The 24416-nt window shown below is 47.3% G+C and overlaps 1 protein-coding gene across 4 annotated transcripts in view; it reads right to left on the minus strand.

Moving 5' to 3' along the window:
- SLC4A1 (solute carrier family 4 member 1 (Diego blood group)) overlaps nt 1–24416 on the minus strand; it is a 92392-nt gene that overhangs the window by 1027 nt on the left and 66949 nt on the right. For all 4 annotated transcript variants that reach the window (XM_063959940.1, XM_063959939.1, XM_063959942.1 and 1 more), the window contains 9 exons: nt 24089–24292; nt 21078–21226; nt 20391–20585; nt 18773–18940; nt 15712–15801; nt 15438–15613; nt 13952–14193; nt 13143–13312; nt 11468–11641 (listed from right to left, as the gene is read on the minus strand). In XM_063959940.1, coding sequence (XP_063816010.1) covers nt 11468–11641; nt 13143–13312; nt 13952–14193; nt 15438–15613; nt 15712–15801; nt 18773–18940; nt 20391–20585; nt 21078–21226; nt 24089–24292 — 1568 coding nt within the window. The remainder of the gene's footprint in view (nt 1–11467; nt 11642–13142; nt 13313–13951; nt 14194–15437; nt 15614–15711; nt 15802–18772; nt 18941–20390; nt 20586–21077; nt 21227–24088; nt 24293–24416) is intronic.

Consider the following 24416-nt stretch of genomic DNA (forward strand, 5'->3'; position numbering starts at 1 on the left):
CCCAAATTTAAAGTAAAAAAGTTTTGGAAATAACCTTAAACTATTGCTAATCCAAACACTTAATTGTAACCCTAGGCCTAATTTGAAAAGTTATTTTACTTAAAGTTATAAACTACAAGGGCCCGCTTGCCAACCACAGTGCACAGCCCCTCTGCACTTCCCAGTAACATGGCACAAAATCTCTTAAATTATTATTTTCAAAATGTGGTCTACAGGGGCCCAATAACAGTGCATGTTTTACAAATATCAGTATCATAAATGGAATAATTATACATATATTTACATTATAAATATTCATTTTTCTTTTAACTATGTAAACATTTTTCCAGATGTCACCAAAATTGCAGATTTTTTTTAAATGATCAAATTATGTACATAATAACTTTATAATCTTGATTCACTATAATTTTATTCCCAAAACTGCATATTTGTTAAAGAAAATATACTAAATCAGGTTTAAATAGCTATTATCTACATCATTTGATAATATAAAAAAAAAATGTGATAATTTTGGGTACATTTATGGAACAAATATTAGCCCGTTAAGTGGTTAAATGCTCAAAAGTGGATCCAGTGACCAGTCTTAGTGGTGCTGGCAGAAAGATAAATGTAACGGTTAGGAGAAACCTGGCCATTGTGTTTGTGTCTTCCACCTGGAAGGACTTTTACCTGATACGTGCGCTAATTATATAAAGGGTTCCATATCATTGACTGATGTACCTCTCTACATTTTCAGAAAGAGATTTTTAGAATGGCTGACCCTAAATCCTCAATTTAATTAATTGAAATGTCACGTTGAGGGCCTGGGTGGAAATCTGATCAATCACCTGCTAAATTGAATGCTACTTAAAAATGATGTATGTACCCTAAACTGTTGTCATGTTTACCCTGAATGAAAAGAGTTGTTTTGTGTACTCTAAACCTATTTGTAGTATTAAAATAGGTCTAGTCTTGCGTCTTCAATTGTAAAACAGTAATGATTCCTTGCAGAATAAGTGTACAAGTTGAATATATAGGAGCTAATCCAGAGCTGAACAGAAGTCCGCTGTAATTATACTTGCATTAGCTTCATCTGTGTGACAACATATCCCCAATCCATACACTGGTTTCATAGCCATCATCATTACCAGTGCACACTTGCACCAGTCCTATGCTAGGTGCAAGAGATCCCTCTGAAAATAGGGATGTTTATTCATACATCTCTGTATAGCATGCAATTCTGTCGACACACCCTATGTGCAAACCAGTAACGTGGTCAAGGTAGGCAGGGGAGACAGAGTCTCACCTGTCATACTCCAGTATACTCCAGAGTTTTGACTATAAAAATTATTAGAATAATACAAAGAAGATATTTATAACATATACTGTATATCATATTTGTATCATTCTAATTATTTTTATAGTCAAAACTCACCAAATTTGTAATGCTCCACTGTAAATACAGGGACTTTCAGGGAGAGGCTAGAGGTGAGGCAGAAATGAGCTAAGTCTCCACTCTGTTATAGTCAGACACTGCCTGTAGCTGGGGCTGCACTGTGGCCAATAATACTTATTATTTAAGGTAACAAACTATATACTGCTGGACTTTTGTATAATGCCCACATAAACCATCTGGTTCATACGTGTGTGTGTGTGTGTGTGTGTGTGTGTGTGTGTGTGTGTGTGTGTGTGTGTGTGTATATACTAACATTGTGTGTATACTATACGTGTGTGCTCTAATACCATAAGGGGGAGATGCAGGGCATACTGTACCCCAGGCCCCCCTTTGTCAGGGCCCACCCCCGGCCAAGCACACTGATATCACTAGCTTTCCCTCTTAATGTGTGAGCTAGAATGAGAGCAGGACAGTTTGCTGTGCAGGCAGAGACACAGGAATATCATGTTTCATGAGCTACCGACGGAGCTTTCTGGCCAGTGGAGAGATAGGAGGTTGGAGAGAGCTGTAAGTAAAACAGGGATCCCAGCTTCTCCTCTTCTCTACCTGGGTGTCCTGAGTCCTGTGTAAACTTTTATGCAACTAAACCATTTGGGTCTAGATATAGAGACACATATAGAGAGTCCTCCTGAGTCCTGTCCCGGCATGTAAGTAGTACAGAGGCTGCTGCTATTATTGCATGTGACAAGATAAATTATATTATTTTTCTATGTGTATTTTAAGGTTGTTTACGTTGTCTTTGTTCCACTACAAGAAACTTTTATAAAATAGTTGTCTTTCAATTAGGTGAAGCTACTGTATAAACAGTACCCAGGTATTAGACTATTCGTCTAAAACTAATTTACACCATTGGTTTAAATTTAATATACACAGTCTATACCTCCCACCATGACCCATTCCCGGAGGGACAAAATGCTTTCTGCCTGGACTTACTTCTTAATTTATATTGCAAACACCTGTGTTTAAATACTTTTCTTAGCAATTAAATAGTTCAACACAGGTGACATCAATCATATATTAAGAGGAAAGTCCAGGTAGAGAGCATTTTGTCCCTCCTGAAATGGGACATGTTGGGAGGTATGCACAATCTAATATACATCCCCCACCTTCCTTCGGGGCCCCCTTGTCTTAAGTGCACAGGCACCCCCAAGGCTTAATCCGGCCCTGTCTGATACTAACCAGTGCCTCACTGGCCACTGACCTCACCGCACATCTGTGGGGGTGCGGGCGCGTCCCACTCCGCCCCCCACCACTGGTCCGGAACCGTCTTCCCCCGCTGCCGCCCGCCGCAACAGCAGGCGCGCCCACGTGTTGTGGCGCGTCATCACTGGGCGACGCGGCGGACCAATGAGGACCTGCCGCGTCACCCATCCCAGAGAGCCGCGCGGCGGGGGTTTTAAACGCCCGCACGCGGCAGGAAGGGGCAGAGTATTCGGACGGCGTGTGGACGGAGGACGTCGGCGCGGTGAGCGGAGGCGGCCCAGCGGAGGACTTAGAGTCGGAGGTCCGGACGTCGGTGAGCAGGTAAGCCCTCGGTGAGGCCCTTTTCTCCCGCAGGTACCGTCCTCGGGTCTGCTCCCACCGCACCACCAACGCCGGCGTTAGGCCGAGGCCCCCCCCACGTGCCCCGCAGTTAGGCAGGCTACGGCCTGAGTCGCCTTGGGCACCAGGCCCCCACATTGCCCCCCACAGTCAGGCAGGCTACGGCCTGAGCCACATTGGGCGCTAGGCCCTCCCACATTGCCCCCACAGTCAGGCAGGCTACGGCCTGAGCCACATTGGGCGCTAGGCCCTCCCACATTGCCCCCGCAGTCAGGCAGGCTACGGCCTGAGCCACAGTGGGCGCTAGGCCCCCCCCCCACATTGCCCCCGCAGTTAGGCAGGCTACGGCCTGAGCCACATTGGGCGCTAGGCCCCCCCCACATTGCCCCCACCGTCAGGCAGGCGACGGCCTGAGCAGCAGCGGGCGCTAGGCCCCATCACTACCCTGGGGGTGCCGCACCAGTGGTAGTACACTGTTTATCATTACAGCATCGTGTTTGTTACCATAGTACACTGTTTACCATTACAGCATCGTGTTTGTTACCATTGTACACTGTTCGTATTTCCATACCCGGTCCGCACCGCAGTTGCGGACGCGCTAGCATCGGGCGCCGCCGTATACTAGTTACGGGGCGAGGTGTAATACCCGTGACGGTGCACGGGCACCCCACCGGTAGGTCCCTCGGAAAGGTAAGGTGCCGTGTGTTGTTGTTGTTGCTGTTGTTGTTGTGTTTTGAAGTTCGTCCTAGGTGCCGAGACTCCAGACATCGGACCAGCAAGGGGACCAACATATACCCGGTGAGGACAACTTGTTCGAGTCCGTTTTGTGTACCGTACGTGACCCCTCCCTCTTTCCCCCCCCCCCTTGGTTCCGTAGGGCGTTTCCGTCCGGGTTGCACCCACCGTGCTTCGCACGCGGTGTAACCAGTCTGAGGCCACAAGTGCCGATGATGACCATCTCTTAGCCCAGCGAGCGCCTGCCCGATTGCCCTCGCCCTTCCCCCCCCCACTTGGCCCAGTGCCCTTTTGGGGCCTCAGCGCAGTTGCCTTTCTCTTTCAGACGGACAGGCGGAAGGGCCACCGACTGGGACGAGGGATCCGGGATCATCACTGACCCGAAGGTAAGAGTAGCAGCGGGTGCGGAGCGAGTACGGCACTCGCGAGTGCCGACAGCGTTCCGCCAGAAGGCCCGCCAGGCCTCTTACATTTGGCGTAGCTGGCAGGATCCGACATGTCGGTCCCAGCAACGTCCCCGGCGCCGGATTGGCCCGGTCTGCCCCTCGGGACGGCCATCCATTTTTTGTCTAGGTACGATGGGTGGAACATGCCCCTCGAGGAGTGGAAGAATCAGCTGGACTCTGTCATCCGGCTACACCGCCTGCCAGTTTCAGCGTACGTGGATCTGGCCCTACAGTTCCTCCAAGGAGAAGCCAGGGACACCGTGCTGCTGCGACCGGAAGAGCAGAGGACGGACCTCGACGGGGTATACAAGATCCTCAAGGACGTCTACCGGGAGAGGTCCACGGCAGATGGGCTCCGGAGGCGCCTCTTCGCGCGATTCCAGACGGAGGATGAAACTATCTCCCAGTTTGCCAACGCCTTACAGAAGTGCGCGCAGAAGATCAAGGCGCGTCCCGACGAGAAGTGGTTGACCGGAGATGCGGACTCCGGCCTCCGGGACCGGTTCGTGGCCGGCCTGAGGAATAAACAACTGCGAAACCACCTCCTGGACAAGATTGAGGCTCAGCCCACCATGACCTTCCCCGACGCGCTGGAAAAGGCCTTGACCAAGGACCAGGATGCAGAATTTGGGTCCTGCGTCATAGCTCTTCAGCAGGCCCAACCCCTGGCGAAGGCCCAGCCACCACCACCGCCCCCCCAGCCAGAGGTCAGTCCCCTGGAAGGATGCGTCAAGGACCTGACCAATGCCCTCCTACTAGTCCAGGAAGAGATGTCCAAACTGAAGCGACGGGTGGAACAATCTGAAAGCCGTAATGTAATCCCGGGAGGCAGCACCAGGGACGCCGAGGAGGAGATGGGAGACTCCTTTCAACGTCCACGCCGGCGGGAGGAGCCGCGCAGACGGGCGGAGGACACCCGACGGAGGGGACCCCGGGAGATGGCGTGTTGGGAGTGTGGACGCCCAGGGCACTTCGCGCGGGAGTGTCCAGAGGCCCGCCGCCACCAGAGCGATCGCAGGAGGGCTTTAAACTAGCATCCCTCGCAGTTGCGGGCAAAACTGCGAGGAACAGAGACGACTTTGTGGATATCGCCCATTCCTCGGACCTAATTGGAGAATGCCCCACCGTGATAGCGCGGCTAGATGGTCAGAGCCAACGCTGCCTGCTGGACACCGGTTCCCAGGTGTCCACCATGTCCGAGAGATGCTTCCAACAAGACTACAGCCACTTGAAGAGGACGGACGTGGGAGACTGGATAACCCTCACGGCCGCCAACAACTTGCCCCTCCCAATCCTGGGGGTTGTGTGGCTCGAGGTGGAACTGTATGGACAATCCCTTGGAAAGAAAGGAATAATGGTAGTCGCCGGAGACGAGTTAAGACATGGGCCCATCATCCTGGGGACCAACATACTGCGGGACTTAGATCAAGCCCTGGCCCAGGAGAACGGCCCCCGATATTGGAAATACCTGGGGATGCAAAAGCCCGTACAACAGGCCCTACAGAGAGTGGTCCAGCTAGGCGAGGGGTTGTCTGCCCGAGGCCTGGGCCCCTTGGGGCGAATTAAGACCCACCACAACCAAAGGGTAAAGATACCCCCCCGACAGGAGGTAGTGTTGGACTTCCCCGTACGGACGCAGCACCGCCTGGAAGGTAAGGCGGTACTGATCGAGCCCTGCTGGTTCAGCCAGTCCGGTGCCGGGCTGGTTGTGGCCCGGGTCCTGGCCGTGGTCCGGAACGGCATGGTCCCCATCCGGATTTGTAACCTGGGGGACCTCCCCACCCATATTCCCCCCCGGACCATCCTCGCACAGGTGGACGCGATCCCGGCGGGAGGCGTGGAGACAGGACGAGGCCTAGTCCTGGATTCGGATGGCCGGAATCCGTGGACACTGGCCGTGAGCCTGGAAGAACCTGAGGAACCCACTGCCAGCTGGAACGGCCAAACCATACTGGCCCAGATGGACGTCTCTCTGGAACAGACCAGCCCCTCCGACGTCAAAAGACTAGAACGGATGCTCTGGAAGAGGCAAAAGGCGTTCTCGCGGCACGAGGAAGATTTCGGCTACACCCGAGAATTGGAGCACGAGATCAACACGGGGGACAACGCCCCTGTCCGGGAGCGATACCGGCCGATCCCGCCCAAATTGTACCAGGAAGTAAAGAACATGATCCGCCAGATGCTGGACAACCAGGTTATTCGAGAAAGCAAAAGCCCCTGGGCGGCCCCCATCGTACTGGTAAAGAAAAAGGATGGCGCGCTACGCTTCTGCGTGGACTACCGGAAGCTCAACCACTGCACCGTGCGGGACGCGTACCCGCTGCCCCGGATCGAAGAATCTTTGGCAGCACTAGGTAAATCCCGCTATTTTTCAACATTAGATCTGGCCAGTGGGTACTGGCAGGTGCCGGTAGCCGAGAAGGACCAGGCCAAGACCGCCTTCATCACCCCCATGGGACTGTTCGATTTTTGCAGGATGCCCTTCGGACTCTCCAATGCCCCGGCCACGTTCCAACGCCTCATGGAACGCTGCCTGGGGGACTTGAACTTCGATGCGATTCTGATCTACCTCGATGACATCATCGTGTTCGCCCCAACGTGGGAGGAACATTTGCGGAGACTGGACTTGGTCCTGCAAAGGTTGGAGCAATTTGGGCTTAAACTAAAGCCAAGGAAATGTCACCTCCTCAAGCCCAGCCTTGAGTACTTGGGCCATGTGGTCTCCCAGCAGGGGGTCCAGCCGACCCCCGACAAACTTGCCGCGATCCGTGGGTGGAAAGCTCCGACCACTGTGACGGAGGTGAGGGCCTTCTTGGGACTGGTGGGGTACTACCGAAGATTCATCAAGGGCTTTGCCAAGATTGCCGGACCCTTGCATGACCTACTTCGAGGGGTAGCGACAGACGCCCGGAGGAAGGCAGTGGAATGGGGGCGAGCCCAAGACGACGCGTTCAACCAGCTTAAAGACGCCCTCATGCAGGCCCCGGTCTTGGCTTATGCGGACTTCGACAAACCGTTCTTGGTCTATACCGACGGAAGCCACCAGGGGTTGGGGGCGGTGCTCTCCCAAGTACAGGACGGCCAGGAGCGGGTGATCGCCTACGGAAGCCGGAGCTTACGGGACTCCGAACGGAACCCCGATAACTACAGCTCGTTCAAACTGGAGTTGCTGGCACTAGTATGGGCAGTGACCGAAAAGTTTGCGGAGTACTTGACAGGCGTGGACTTCGAGGTCGTAACCGACAACAATCCTCTGGCCCACCTCAGCACAGCCAAACTAGGGGCTCTGGAGCAACGCTGGGTTGCCCGACTGGCAAAATTTCCCCACAAAATAAAGTATCGCCCAGGGAGGGACAACGCCAACGCGGACGCCCTGTCCCGGTTTCCAGTGGAAGGCCCCACCGACGAGGAGCAAGAGGGACTGGAGATTCCAGACCTCACCAGGGTCGGACCAGCCCCCCAGTCCCGGCAGGCCACCAGCTGCGGTCTCCTCCTGCAAAGAACCCCTAAGGATTGGGCCACCCAACAGGAGCAGGACCCCGTCCTGAGAGCTCTACGCGACTGGAAAAAGGGAGGGCACTGGCCCTCCCACCGAGAGAGGGAACAGCTTGGAGCAAACGGGCAGAAAATACTACACCAGTGGGATCGGATGGCGATCCAGGAGGACGTATTATGTCGGCGCGCCTACCTGGAGCAGGAACTTCGCAATGTGTGGCAGATCGTCCTCCCCGAAACTACAGCCCGGGCCTTGGCGACAGAGGCCCATGAGGAGGGGGCCCACTTCGGAGTGGCCAAGACACTCCAGTGGATCCGCCGCCAGTACTTCCTACCCGGACTCAAGGGGGTGGTGGAGGGCGTATGCCGAACGTGCGAGAGGTGTGGGGTGACTAAGCCCAGCGAACAACGGGCCCCTGTCCAAACCATCAAGACAAGTAGGCCCCTGGAGCTACTGATGGTGGACTATGTCTCCCTAGGGGAGTCGGCGGCCGGATACCAGTATGCCTTGGTGATGGCGGATCACTTCACCAAGTTCACCGTGGTGGCCCCCACCCGGGACCAGACAGCGGAGGGGGCCGCCCGAGCCATTGTGGAACAGTTCATCCGGAAGTATGGGTGCCCCGAACGCATTCACTCGGACCAGGGGGCGTGCTTCCAGGGCCGGGTGATGGAGCGACTCTGCCAGACCTATGGCATGCAGAAGTCCCGGACCACCCCATATCACCCTCAGGGGAATGGGGCCTGCGAGAGATTTAATCGGACCCTCTTACAGATGCTGAGGACGCTAGCACCCGAGAAGAGAAGGCGCTGGCCCGACTTCGTCCAGGAGTGCGTGTGGGCATATAACAACAGAATACACCGGACCACAGGCATTTCCCCCTATTTCATGCTGTTTGGCCGACCGGGGCGGGAGCTGCAGGACCTTGACTTGACCACACCGACGGGGGAGGACCGATGGACCGAAGGTGGATGGGTCGAGGAGCAGAGACGTCGCCTAAAGACGGTGGCAGAAATGGCTGAGTCCCACATCAGCTCCGCTGAGCACCCCCAACCTCCCCAGGCTCAGATGGAACCCCTTGAGGTGGGTCAACGAGTCCGGGTCCGGGAGAAACGGCCCAAGAACAAACTGAGCAAGAGGTGGGAAGTAGTGCCCTATGTGGTGCAGCGGCAGGCAGCTCCCGGCAGTCCAGTCTACCAGGTGCGAGCCGAGGACGACAGCGGTTGTACCCGCACCCTACATCGAGACATGCTGCGCCCTTGCGAGCCACAGGCCCCAAGGGGCGAAGCAGAGGAACCAGTGCGGTGCGACCCCCCAGTAGCCAGGGTGGCCCCAGGGGAACCAGCCGCCACCCTGGGCCCAACACTCTTCGACTTATGGGGACCCCCACCAACTCCGGCGCCACCAGTCAGCCCGACCACGGGGGGGGCGACCGCGGCAACCAGCCCGATGCCCACAGAGGAGCCGACAACTGACTCGTCCCCGGCAAGGCAGGGAGGGGCGCCCAGGGAGCCCACGTCAACCCCCCTGCCACAAGCCACACCGGTCCGGAGATCGGCCCGTTCCACCATGGGAGTACCCCCACCACGCTTCGCAGACCCCGACTTCGAGTGGTCACACAACCCTGTCTTTGTGGGGACCACAAAGGAAAAGGCGGGGGGAAGTGTGGGGGTGCGGGCGCGTCCCACTCCGCCCCCCACCACTGGTCCGGAACCGTCTTCCCCCGCTGCCGCCCGCCGCAACAGCAGGCGCGCCCACGTGTTGTGGCGCGTCATCACTGGGCGACGCGGCGGACCAATGAGGACCTGCCGCGTCACCCATCCCAGAGAGCCGCGCGGCGGGGGTTTTAAACGCCCGCACGCGGCAGGAAGGGGCAGAGTATTCGGACGGCGTGTGGACGGAGGACGTCGGCGCGGTGAGCGGAGGCGGCCCAGCGGAGGACTTAGAGTCGGAGGTCCGGACGTCGGTGAGCAGGTAAGCCCTCGGTGAGGCCCTTTTCTCCCGCAGGTACCGTCCTCGGGTCTGCTCCCACCGCACCACCAACGCCGGCGTTAGGCCGAGGCCCCCCCCACGTGCCCCGCAGTTAGGCAGGCTACGGCCTGAGTCGCCTTGGGCACCAGGCCCCCACATTGCCCCCCACAGTCAGGCAGGCTACGGCCTGAGCCACATTGGGCGCTAGGCCCTCCCACATTGCCCCCACAGTCAGGCAGGCTACGGCCTGAGCCACATTGGGCGCTAGGCCCTCCCACATTGCCCCCGCAGTCAGGCAGGCTACGGCCTGAGCCACAGTGGGCGCTAGGCCCCCCCCCCACATTGCCCCCGCAGTTAGGCAGGCTACGGCCTGAGCCACATTGGGCGCTAGGCCCCCCCCACATTGCCCCCACCGTCAGGCAGGCGACGGCCTGAGCAGCAGCGGGCGCTAGGCCCCATCACTACCCTGGGGGTGCCGCACCAGTGGTAGTACACTGTTTATCATTACAGCATCGTGTTTGTTACCATAGTACACTGTTTACCATTACAGCATCGTGTTTGTTACCATTGTACACTGTTCGTATTTCCATACCCGGTCCGCACCGCAGTTGCGGACGCGCTAGCATCGGGCGCCGCCGTATACTAGTTACGGGGCGAGGTGTAATACCCGTGACGGTGCACGGGCACCCCACCGGTAGGTCCCTCGGAAAGGTAAGGTGCCGTGTGTTGTTGTTGTTGCTGTTGTTGTTGTGTTTTGAAGTTCGTCCTAGGTGCCGAGACTCCAGACATCGGACCAGCAAGGGGACCAACATATACCCGGTGAGGACAACTTGTTCGAGTCCGTTTTGTGTACCGTACGTGACCCCTCCCTCTTTCCCCCCCCCCCCTTGGTTCCGTAGGGCGTTTCCGTCCGGGTTGCACCCACCGTGCTTCGCACGCGGTGTAACCAGTCTGAGGCCACAAGTGCCGATGATGACCATCTCTTAGCCCAGCGAGCGCCTGCCCGATTGCCCTCCCCCTTCCCCCCCCCACTTGGCCCAGTGCCCTTTTGGGGCCTCAGCGCAGTTGCCTTTCTCTTTCAGACGGACAGGCGGAAGGGCCACCGACTGGGACGAGGGATCCGGGATCATCACTGACCCGAAGGTAAGAGTAGCAGCGGGTGCGGAGCGAGTACGGCACTCGCGAGTGCCGACAGCGTTCCGCCAGAAGGCCCGCCAGGCCTCTTACACATCACTGGTGCAAATGCCCCATTTCCAGGCATTTACTTACCTTTAGCTGCAAGTGGTGGGGTGACTGATTTTAGTACAACTCTGCATCGCCCATAGCTGCATGCCAGGGGTTAAAGTGGGGGGGAACGAGGTGGAACTGAGTTCCACCACCTGTAATGGTAGGGGGAACTAGTTCCACCTCCTCCATTGCCCTGCACAGTAATTCCAACAGAAAAGCCCACCCCATCATCTGCGTCAATCGATGATACAGGCGGCACTAGTGTTGCTGATTAGCTGCAGCCACCTACTCCTTCCTCAGGTCCTGGTGTCACCATTGTCCACCTCCAAGAGTTCCACCACCTCACCAGGACCACTTTAAGCCCTGCTGCATGCGCTCTGCTCCAGAATATGTGCATGTAAAATCTGTCCACTAAACTGACTTGTGTTCAACTCTGCACAAGCCCGATACTACTGAATACTTGCAAGTTACTGCTTATTTGCTATAAAGGAGTCAGGTTCACTAGTGTATTGTGACTTAAAAAATCCAGACTGGTCTGGGCAATCTGTCAGTGAACAGAGAGATACTAATTGCAGCAAAGCGCCCCCTCCTGCAGAAGATTTCTTAAATACTTACACACTGGAGCTCCAGGTTGGAGAACATACGAGCAAGGATGAACCTACGGACTGGCACAGTAAGGATAAGAATGAAGGGCAGTGCCAGGGAAGCAGGGGTGAACATCACAGCAAACAGCACTACAAGACAGATCACCTGCACCAATGTGAATAAATGCATACGACTGGTCTTAACCTAGGAGAAAAAGTAAAGGCCATTCAATAGTTAAAATAAACAGTTCCTCAATAATTATAGTTGCCCTTCTACTGCAGTCACTACAGTCACCTATTACTGTCATCAGCTATTCCATTCCTCCTTTTCCCATTATCTCTGATAGGGATGAGTATCTTTCCTGTTTTATCAGTGCTTCCCTTCCCCCTACATTTAATGTTGCCTCCTGTTATTCAACCTCCTTTCATCTTTATTGTCACCCTTCAACATGTGCTACTGTCACCTAACAATGCCTTCTTTTTACCACTACCAGCTATGGAATTGTTCTTCATTAATATTACCCTGCTTGTTATTAGCATCTATCATCTTCACTTTCTCTGCTTTTACTGCTGACTGCCATCATTTAACACTTCACTTTACCTTTACCACTGTCTGATATAGGGGGTCATTCCGAGTTGATCGCTCGCTGGCTAGTTTTAGCAGCCGTGCAAACGCTTTGCCGCCGCCCACTGGGGAGTGTATTTTAGCTTAGCAGAAGTGCGAACGCTTGTGCAGCCGAGCTCAGCAAAAACAGTTTGTGCAGTTTCTGAGTAGCTCTGAACCTACTCAGCGCTTGCGATCACTTCAGCCTATTCGTGTCCGGATTTGGCGTCATACACCCGCCCAACGAATGCCCAGCCACGCCTGTGTTTTTTCAGACATGCCTGCGTTTTTGCAAACCTTCCCTGAAAACGGTCAGTTGACACCCAGAAATGTCCCCTTTCTGTCAATCTTCTTGCGGCCGTCAGTGCGACTGAAAACTTCGCTAGAACCTGAGCACAACCACAACGGGCTTTGTACCTGTACGTCACGCGTGCGCATTGCGGGGCATACGCATGCGCAGAAATGCATTTTTTTTTAGCCGGATCGCTGCGCTGCGAACGGCAGCTAGCGATCAACTCGGAATGACCCCCATAATCTGTTGACTGTTCCAAATACAAACTATGATTAAGTAATATATTCATTCTTGGATTCACCCCTCCAGTTGTAACCCATCATGGTTATTTTTCTTTTTATCACTTCATTGCTATCATCAGTGGCTTCAGCCTTCTTTTATCCAGTGTTTTTTCTATCATCCTAACCTTTCTGCCTATTTATGCTGTTGTTTCCAAATGTTACCATTGTTTTGTATTGTATTTACTTTACATGTCCCCTAAGAATTGTTAGCTTTCATACCTCCATTGTCTTTTCATGTCATCATCATTTTCTTTACCTTTACTACCTTCTATAGTTGGCATATTTTATTTCCTTATTCTCCAATCAAACTCATACTTTTCTTTACCTTTACCATAGTCTCCCATCATCATCATCACCTCTTGTCTCTACAATGTTTCTACCTTCGCCACTGCCACTCTCCATTCTCATCACCACTATGCTTCCTCACCTTAATGCTGCCATAGTTCTTTCTACCTTCCCTGCTGTCTCTTTAACATTATTATCTCCTACCATTGCCATATTGTCTGCCTAGGAGGCATTTTCCTCTCACCCTTGTCACATAGGGCTCCTTTGGGTGATATTTAGGTGGCTTCAGGGTTAGTAGGATCCGATCATACAGCTGTATTCCATTCAGAGAGGTTACACCCATGTACAGGAAAATACCAAACAAAACCGCCAGTGGAATAAGGGAGAGAACTGGCTCCATTAATATTGAGAGACCTGCCAGGAAATAGGTATTTACATATAAAACCATCAATATATGATACAAGTTTATCTCACTGTTGATAGATTTACTTATGAGACCTTAAGAGCTAAGTAGGGTATCTCAAACTTGTTTTTCTGTTTTTTAAGAAAAGACAATGAACTCCGCTATTGGGACAAAATAAGCGATATGGGTTTATCTGAGGACGGGATAGTTGCACCATATGCTCTGTGATAAGTTTGTCTTATGTTAAAGGAGTCTGGCTTGTTGATGTGTTCAGGACTCCAAGTTTTCTGTATATGTTCTACTATATTTTCTAATCATGTTAATCCACCCATGAGAATACTCTTTTCAGAGAGCATCATGAAAAAGAATAGCAGTTACTTTCTGACTGAGGGTCAGAGTTTGTGTCTTCTATACTGTTTAATTATTATTTTATTATAAATACATTTGCTATTTATTATGCAAAGACTGAAATTACCCTTTCATGACCACATGATGCAGGCCCTGACTGCAGTAAAGACATCGCTTAATAATCGGACCTTCTGAACAAGAACTTAACACATTTAAGACTCTGCATCAATACTAGCCAGAGCAGGAGAAGAATCTTAAGAGAGTAAATCTATATATTTATATAAAATGTTGGCTACGCTTACCGACAAGGAGAGCTACCAGCAGCCCGCTGATCCTTTGCTCAATAACACGCTCTATTTGAGGCTTTTCTCCCTTGGACATGATGGTAAGTGCATTGGCATGGCTGACGGTACGCACTGTAGTGGCACTGAGCCAGGGTAATCCAAAAAGGGCACACACACCCCCCATGACCACAATCAACAGAAGATCCAAGTGAAATCCAGACCCCTTCACTGCTTTCCTCTCTGGTTTACTGACAATTAGTCTGTGGGTCAAAGAGAAAACAGCATATGGAAAATATATGTACAATGGCCCTGATTTTGAGCAGCACAAAGCTCCGTATGCGGCCTCATCTGGTGGACTTCAGCGAACTGCACATGCGCTGTAGCATAAGTATGCATCTCCAGGCGATTCTGAGTTGGACAGATATCAGACGTTTCTCTGGGGGTTTCATTTGAGTGCCATGGGTATGAAGCCAGAGTCGCATCCTATTCTGAGACATGCATATGCCACATTTGCAACTCACTATCGACTCCTGTGGAAATTTACTTATTTGTGGAACACTCTGTTTGTTTTGGCCACTACATTGCCTAGAAAGCCACTGTCTACAGTCCTATTGATAGGAGAGCATGTATCACTGCACATTAACCAAGCATTTCTACACAAGTTACATATTAACAGCTACTTGGTTCTAAGGGCTTCTGTATCAGGTCACCTGTGGCATTTATCAATCTACTCCATAGTTGGGAAGCACAGCCATATGATCCATTCATATACATTTTTTATGGTGTATTATAGGAGGGTTGAGACTCGTACGTTTGTTCAGTTGATTGATTGCACAGCTAATCTATATGCATTTATATGAACTTATAGTAATGTTATGTTTATATTATAACCCATACTCCCGGGAGTGCTATCTATATATTTTTATGATTGTTATTGATAATATTATCTATATATTTTCCTTAAATAAATAAATCTGAATCTCTCTTGTATGCAGAGAGGACACGTATTGTATGTGTCTCTCTTGCACCCAGCATAGGGTAGGTAGTGAGGACGGCTGTGACTGCAGATGGAAAAACAGTGGCGATGTAGAAGCTAAAAGATGTGCATGTGTTGCATTAGCATTAGGTTAGTAAAATGTTTGCATTTTGTGTGAGCAACACTGGAGCCCCTTAACGAAGTGTGTAGTAGTAGTAGTAGTAGTAGTAGTAATAATAATAATAATTAATAATAATAATAATAATAATAATATTTGTAGATAGTGCATCAAAAACATTGAATTTATAGAAGCACATGTGAGTTACAAGTTTTTTCTCTAGCAGGAGTATCAGGAGTTAAGCTGTACAGTACTGTGGTATCCCAGCACCTACATAGAAGGATCATACAGGGATTAATGCACAGCACTTTCCATATCAGAATACACAGAATTTCACACCTTCACCTAGAAAGAACTTGCAGTACATGTCACTACTCTAGAACAGGTTGCAGAACCTGCTTTATACTCACGTGGTAATCTGAGATTCCATGAATATGAGGATGAAAACCAGCAATGCAGGTACCACAGAGGCAAACATCATCCAGATAGGGAATGGTTTGGAAGCGACATCTAGCCCCAATGGTGAAATGAACCAACTTCGATTACTTGGTTTTGAGACACTAAGACCTTTGGGAAGGGCAAGTTTCTGGAAATACATAGAATATGATAACTCACTGTGAATATATATATATATATATATATATAACAAACTCACATTAACAATGTAATAATGACTATGCACACCTTTGTATATGTATCCTTAATGAAGAAATCAGCTGTAACCATTAATAGGATGGCTATGGGTACACCAAAGTCTCCAATGATACGACGCAGCTGGAAAATATATTGAAGAGACAAAGTTAGATATATGTAATAACTTAACTTGAAATTGCCCATTTGATTGGACTGATTCTGAAATTTGGGAGAATTTCACTCATTTTTTAATTCTTGATCCAGATCATCTAACATACAGTACGTCCCTTGAAGAATCTGGCAAATCACAGTGCCTGCAATGTAGAGATGTGACTCGCCTATCATCAACGATGTAACGTCTCTCTATAGCCTTCTAACGAAAGCTCACATCCCTCTGTCAATCTTTCTGCAATGCACTATGGGAAAGCAACTGTGCATGTACCATTTCTGATTATTACTTTGTGAGTTGTGACTTATTTGTCAGTAGTTTGGCCTCTGAATATTACAATCATCATAGTGATTACTGTTGTAGTTTTTATTTTACATCTTTAGTTCACCATTTTGGAGTTCAATAAATTAGTGTAGGGCTTTTCATTGTCCATATTTTCACTTTAATTTTAATTTAATGCAGAGCAATAATCTAAAATACATTGTTTATGTACTTGTCATTACCTATATAGGTGGTGTAAGGTAAAAGATACCTAGGCAACACTTTATATACAATCTCCATTGGTGTATTTTTCAAAACATACTGACTGATGCAAAAATACAAATTCTGTATTTGTCATTAGTGCCATTTACTATCAAAAGGTCTCATTACAGTTAAGTCCAGGCAAAAAGTACAAATTTAGAGTTGAGAGTGAGCACATTTTAACTTAACTCTAAATCAAAGTGTTAAAATAAAGATATCATTGTATGTGTGCTACAGGCAAATGTGGCAGTATTTTACCAGTATATATTTTTTTTTTTGTTTGTACACACTTTTAGCCTGATTTAAGTGGGGTATAATATGTACAACACACTGGAGGTCATATTCAAAAGGCATAAAGAAAAAAAAAGGTCTACACAAATGTACAGATTTCTACTGGGAGACATAGTTTTGGAGGTTTTAATGGCAGCATTTACAGAGGAAGAGAAGTTTGCAAGGGAAGAGGGCAGGATATTATAAATTACAAAGGTGAACTACACCTTTTATTTCAAGGAGCAGAGCAGATTTAAGATGTCACTTCAGTGGTGCCCTTGCAGTACTCTGCCATTCCTCCTGGAGAAGAATAAATCTTGTCCTATACTTTGAATAAGGCAATGTACCTCCCATACACAGTACTATTTTCCTGGTGCTTTGTACAGTGCTGATGTGGGTCTCCGGAGAGGTGAGTATAATTTATGGGTGCAGGTTGCGCGGTCTGGGCCCCTCTGGACCAGGATGGCACTAGGGCTGCGGAGTTGGTGCACCAAACCTTCGACTCTGACTACTTTATGAATGGCAAATGTATATTTTACATACATTCTATCTAGAATACAATTTGGACCTTACTGTAATTAAATATGTGTACTACTTGATTTCATTAAATTAAAATAGCAGTTTAGGTCATAAGACAGAATATATGTAAACGATGACAGAAAGATGGGTTAGTTATATTGCTGTGTAATATGTGACAGTTGCACGAGTAAGAACCTTCTGCCCCTTCATGACAGCAGCTGTCAGTGGTGTGCGTTTTGGATAAAATAAAAGCACCAAATGAGTGACATTATATCACTGTAAAGGGCCCCATCTCCATCTCCCTCAGCCTTAAAATCAAGCACAGTTGCCACTTTAACCAATCATTGTGCTTTTGTCTTTCTTTCTTTCTTCCTTTCAATTACATGAATAAGATGGCAATGGTCAAGTGAGTAATATTTTTCGGTCTAGCTTCCAAGGATCACGGGGGATAGATTCTAGGTGTTTAAGGGACACCCACCTTTTGTGACACGCCCAAATTACCTACAAATTAACATGTAAATTGTACATCTAGCATTACTGTCCTTGCTTATAGTAATAAAGGAGATTATGAGGTAAATGTTGTTCATTGTCGGACTGACGCTGTGCCTGATGACAAGTGTGACATGTCGGACAAATTCCAAACCAGTCAGCAGGACCACTAGTGCATTCTCCATAAATGTGCACTTTGCAAATATTACAGCTTTAGAAACTATGGATGTCAAGTTTTGTTGAAAATGTAATTTCAGGGTTGGTATCTTGTAGAGAACACAGGTAACAAGTACCTATTTGTTATTCAACTTTACAAATGTCATATTTTCATGGTATCACCTACAAATAAGGGTCAGTCATGCCACAGCAAGCATGTAGTTTATTGAGTGTGTGTGGCCAGAGTCAATATACGTTTTTCAGCATGTGATCTACACTTTTTCAGCATCTACAGATCATAGTTAATATAATCATCAGCACAACCACCAGCACTGGCTTCAATGATCTTAGAAAAAGAAGTGTTGGCACGCCACTTTTTATTTTCCCAACTTGCACCAAAAATCACATACTCCTAACTAAAACCTGGCTTACATTAATGGTATAACTGTGCACTGCATGTCTTTCAGACAACTAGAAAGTAAAACGACCGCCCTCGCCGTTACTGCAAATACAACACATCCGTGTTTTGATCAATTGCTCAACCTCATTGTACAGAAACTCTTAGAAACAAACCAAAAGAGGTGCAGATTTATTAAGCCTGGTGAAGTGATAAAGTGGAAGGTGATAACGCACCAGCCAATCAGCTCCTAACTTTCATTTTTCAAACCCAGCTTGTAACATGGCAGTTAGGAGCTGATTGGTTGGTGCGTTATCACCTTCCACTTTATCACTTCTTCAGGCTTAATAAATCTGCCCCTTAATGCACATTTACATCAATAAGGTAAATTTGTTTTTGTTTTTTACGCAAGTCAATGACAATTGATGAAAGAATGAACCCATTGGATAGAAAGAAAAAGTGTTGTCTCACATTACATTAACTTCAATGGGTTAAATCACCATATTTATTATAAAAGGTGTGGGGACTACATATTGCAAATTAAGCGTATCATTGTTTCTTGTACACGAAACAACAAGGGGCAGCCTCACCTTCCCAGGAAAGTAGCTGCTGTTCTTGAACTGACGCAGGAAGAAAGCAATGAAAAATGCTCCCACCATAAGTACAAGAGAGAGCAGGGCTGTGTTTGGCTGTGGGTCTTCATTGGTAAGCACAGCTGATTTATTGTAATATCCCTGTAGAGGATGTGCCTTGAAAATCTGGGGAGAAAATGTAAATAGCATAATCAGCACAATTAAATACAGAAGCAAATACAAACTAAACGTACAAATTAGTTTAAATTAACAATGCATACATCCATTGTTCTCCCCTTTAAAAAAAAAAAACAGTAGGAGTCTGCTTTTGTGTGGCGGACGGATTAAATAATAAGTAGATCACAGCAGCCACACTAAAACGTTTTAGAATCATGCTGAAAAATCACTCAGCCAATGAGAAGCTGACAATTGTCAACATTATCAAAATTTTGCACCAGTAGTTGAGCACACGCAAGTTAGACTCCTCCTGATAGATGCATATTCCTGAAAACACTGTTAATGTATTCGGCCAACGATGGTACACCCCATCCATCCTCATAAGGATCATGGGGGTATTTGTTTGTTTTGTGCACATATGGAGTACAAAAACGCACAATTTGCTGCAAATAAATTACTTGAGGTCAACTCAACATCTAATTAGTGATTACAACATTCAACATTATTGCCTAAAGCCTGTAATAATAATATAACCTAAAGTGACATTGGCATTACTCTTGAACTTAAATAAGGATTTAAGTTTTACTTAAAGGTGCAATGCCATTCAGAAGTTTTTTATTTTTCTTAAGATTTTTACCTCAATAAAATAAAGCTAATATTCACCTTTTTCTTGGAGGGTCTCCAAAAACTTAACTGTTTACTTGCAACTGTTTACTTGTGTATATTTATGTGACCTGTCCCTACAAGAAAATGTGTATCTTTTCTAAGCCAGTCAGTTAGGAAGCTCCTTTGTTGTTATGAGTTGGTGGGGGGGGGGGGGGGGGGGGGAGGCAAGAGTTATGCTGCATCTAAATACATTTCAAATACTCAGTTCTCCCTGCAAATTGTAGATCCTTAATAACAGCTTTGAATCAAAATGTAAAGCAGCACTCACAGTCAGTGTACAGCCTGGTATGCTTTGCACTAATGTGAGTGTCGTTTTAAATTTTCAACTGCAACCTGACGGGAAGCTGCAACTTTTCAAAAAACGCTGCTTGGTAAAGAAAAGCTCAATGTCTCTTCTTGCAGCGTAATTTACATTAACAAAACACATAATTTTTAGGCTGGACTGGTATTTAAAATATTTGATTTGTTTATATTAATTTCACTGTTCTTGTTAAAACATATAGGGGGGAATTAAATTATGGGTGAATCAGTGTGGCAGCAGCCGCACTGCACGGCAGCCCAATCTCGTACAAAACTGTTTTTGCATATACAGGATTCGGCCAGGCAGGCAAAGGTAGTTGTGATGCTGTGCCGACGTTTAAAAGCTGTGGCAATGGCAATTTGCACCCTTCGCACGAAACTGAATTCCCCCCATTGAGTTTCAGAAACATAAAATGTATTATTCAACATTACTATTATTAAATTAAGGATTTTTCTCAACGAATTGCACCACCACCCGACTTTACAGCCTCACCTTGGCCAGATTGGCAAACGTCTCATAGATGAAAATGAGAGAGATTAGGAAAGAAAAGATCTCCTGTGTGAATCTGGATATGAAGCGGACCAGGAAGCTTCCGTCACAGGCCACCACAATGACTACAATTAGGATTAGCCAGAATCCAATCCAAACACGACCAACTATGTACTCAATATCTTGTCCCTCACAGAACTGAAACAAAAAGAGTCATGATTAGCGAATGTCAGTACTTCTGATTTATTCTGTCCTTTTCCCCTTCCTTTTAGGCTTGATTTTTGTTACAGCAGTGACTAGAGCAGGTCTGGCCATCCTGTGGCTCTCCAGATGTTGTCAAACTACACATCCCAGCATGCCCTGCCACAGTTTTAGCATTCCCTAAGAGCAAAACTGTGGCAAGGCATGATGGGACCTTTTGTTTTACAACAGCTGGAGAGCCACAGGTTGGCCAGGCTTGGACTAGGGAAACTTCATGTGAAACAAATTTCATGGCAGAACATCATTCGGCAATGGGGTGAGGTTTCGGCAATATAATCTGTGATATTCCATGATGTGGAGAATGCCATTCCACCATGTTACAATGTTATTTACAAAAGAGGTGTGGTTAATGAATGAGGCACTAGAAATCTGGGCCTAGGAATATGTAAATAAACTTATACATGAAAGCAGATATAGGTTTTGACTTACAGTAAAAAAAGCCTCTTCAAAGACAAGAAGAGGTCCAGAGAAACCAAGAATGAGGAGGGGCTGGGCACCCAGGAGGCAGAAGAGTATACCCTGGATGGCGGTGGACACCATTAGTTCAGGTACACCCATCCAGTTCTGTGTCTTCTGAGCTGAACAGTGAGAGGTATAATGACACAGAGATGTTGTGTTACAATGTTTCATTTCCAAAGTTGGTGACTTATCTTTCGTACAGTGATCTCAGCATACATTACGATAACCCCTTCCTGTACTGGTTTTAATACTTAATCATCACGTAATAATGTTGCGTATAACACTGTTTGTGTATCTCAGTAGCAATGCAATGAGAGTACTGAGTGCCCAAAGTCTGGTATTAAGTTTACGTGATTACAGTATATTAATATTATTTTATTAATGACATCATGTTTAGCAAAGAACAATACCCACCACTATTATAAACTAACACACAGATGATTTCCTAAAAGCATATAGTATACTGGATATGTAAGAAACAATTCTGATTATTGGTTGGGTTGTCACAGAGAGTGGCATATAACACACAGGACATCGGTAATTATGGGGTCTATGTACTAAGCCTTAGAGAGAGATAGATAAGTGGATGGAGATAAAAGGGTCTATTTACTAAGCCTTAGATGGAGATAAAGTACCAGCTAACCAGCTCCTAACTGTCATTTTTCAAAGGAAAAAGGGGGGCCTGGACTGCACACCCTAATACTAAAGATTTCAAGAGGTGCTCCAGCATAGTATTAGAAGCCTCAGCATAATAGCACCTCTTGAAATCTTTAGTATTAGGGTGTGCAGTCCAGGCCCCCCTTTTTTCCTCTATATTTGTGTATATATTGTACACTGGAAGGCAAGGCTTCCTTCCTCTGGTATTGGCACCCCTCCCATTTACCCTCAGGTGTTTTAATTAGCTAGGTTCCTGCATTTCAGATCACACATTGATAAGGCACTATTTAGAGGTAAGTCCTGTATAAATTTATAGAATGTGATAATATTAGGGATGTTAGGGACCCATGTGATGAAGTCACCTGGCCGCGGTACATGGGCCCGCATATTTGCGCAAATGTGTGCTAAGAACTTCAATTATACTCCATTTTAATTGTGAGAGTTTATTTAAATTATTTTTACAATCAGTGTTCTTAGTGCTAGGAGTGTGCATCTGCATCTCTCTTCCTCCAGCATGTAATTTTTCAAACCCAGCCTGTGACATGGTATTTAGGAGCTGGTTGGCTGGTACTTTGTCTTCGCCCAATTTATCTCTGTTCAAGGCTTAGTAAATAAACCCGAAAGTACCAACCAACCAGCTCCCAATTGCCATGTTACAGCCTGTGTTTGAAATGACAGGAGCTAGTTGGTTGGTACTTTATCTCCGTCCTCTTTATCTCCCTCCAAGGCTTAGTACATAGATCCCATAGTACCAGCCAATCAGCTCCTAACTTCCATGTTACAGGCTGGGATAGAAAAATATATTGGTAGATGCTCAATTAGCTTAGTGATATCATTCAGGTGCTCGAAAGGGAGGGGTATTCCTGAGCAAGAAAAAAAGTGCATTTGGTTTCTCCCAGCACCCTGAATTATAATAGTAACCAGATATAAATCCCACATAATAATAGAATTCAGAGATCTTCGTTACACATATTTGCGCAAATGTGTGGTTAAGCCCCAAAGCCGCATCAAGGCATCTCTGTATATTTGGGGTCCCTAACGCTATATCTAGGTGCAGGGTGTGGCACCCCAAAACACCAGCATAAGCCAGAAAGCCCAGCGTAGCATACCAGTGAAAAAACTATAGTTTTAATATATTAGTATTTAGGAAGCCGAAGCTATAGAGGGTGATACAAACATGAAATGTAATTAAAATAGAGAAATAGTGTTAAAAAATTAATAAGTGAAAAGTGTTAATAGAATGTAAAGGTATGCCACACTAAAGCCATCCAGCTCAGCCAGTCCAGAGGCACCACACCTCACACCTCCATTACCCCAATCTGGGTCTAATATTAACCAGCAAGGAGCCACATGATAATGGCTCCTTACTACAATATGTCTAAGCTAAGAGCTACCTACCTTGGAGCAACCCCATAATGCTCCATGTGGCATGTCAGGGCCTGCACCTCCTCCTAATGCAGGAACCTCTCTGCCTCTCACAACAGACATATATATTGGTAGATGCTCCATTTAGCTTAGTGATATAATTCAGGTGCTCGAAAGAGAGGGGTATTCCTGAGCAAGAAAAAAAGGCATTTGGTTTCCCCAGCACCCTGAATGATAACAGTAACCAGATATAAATCCCACATAATAATAGAATTCAGAGATCTTCGTTACACATATTTGCGCAAATGTGTGGTTAAGCCCCAAAGCCGCATCAAGGCATCTCTGTATATTTGGAGTCCCTAGCGCTATATCTTGGTGCAGGGTGTGGCACCCCAAAACACCAGCATAAACCAGAAAGCCCAGCGTAGCATACCAGTGAAAAAACTATAGTGTTAATAAATTAGTATTTAGGAAGTCGAAGCTATAGAGAGGGTGATACAAACATGAAATGTAATTAAAATAGAGAAATAGTGTTAAAAAATTAATAAGTGAAAAGTGTTAATAGAATGTAAAGGTATGCCACACTAAAGCCATCCAGCTCAGCCAGTCCAGAGGCACCACACCTCACACCTCCATTACCCCAATCTGGGTCTAATATTGCCTTTTTTTCTTGCTGGGATAGAAAAATGACATTTAGGAGATGGTCGGTTGGTACTTTATCTCTCTCCAAAGTTTATTACATAGACCCCTAAACTAGGAATACATTCTTCTTTTAAATAGTAGCTGGTAGGACCCCTTTCAGTCTTCAGAATAGAATATCTGGCTTTACTGACCATAATTTCACTCCTAGTATACTTAAGCAACACACTGCTCTTTACACTGATATGACCAACTATTGGTTGATTGGTAATGCTTATTCATCTTGCCATAGTATCCAGCTGCTCATGGCAGATACTCACCCATTAGACCTCCAAATGTGATAGCAGGTGACAGTGCAGCAAAGTAGATGAAGATAACAGCGGCCAGGCACTGTGGGCTAAGGGCATCACGAATATCACTGAGATACTTAGGGTAACGTCTTTTGATATCACGTACAAGGCCACCAAATGGCTTGCCTGTCCTTTGCAGGGGGTCCTCTGCAGGCTCTTCTTTTGGTTTTACATCTATGGCACAGATGAATAGTTAGAACAGAAATATGCAATACTAAGGAATTCCATGCTGGAATATAACCATGATTTCACCTTTGGAAAAATATAAGGAGATTTACACGGTCGTTGTTTTTGTGTG

Source organism: Pseudophryne corroboree, chromosome 3 (assembly GCF_028390025.1).
Source record: "Pseudophryne corroboree isolate aPseCor3 chromosome 3, aPseCor3.hap2, whole genome shotgun sequence".
Classification (NCBI taxonomy): domain Eukaryota; kingdom Metazoa; phylum Chordata; class Amphibia; order Anura; family Myobatrachidae; genus Pseudophryne; species Pseudophryne corroboree.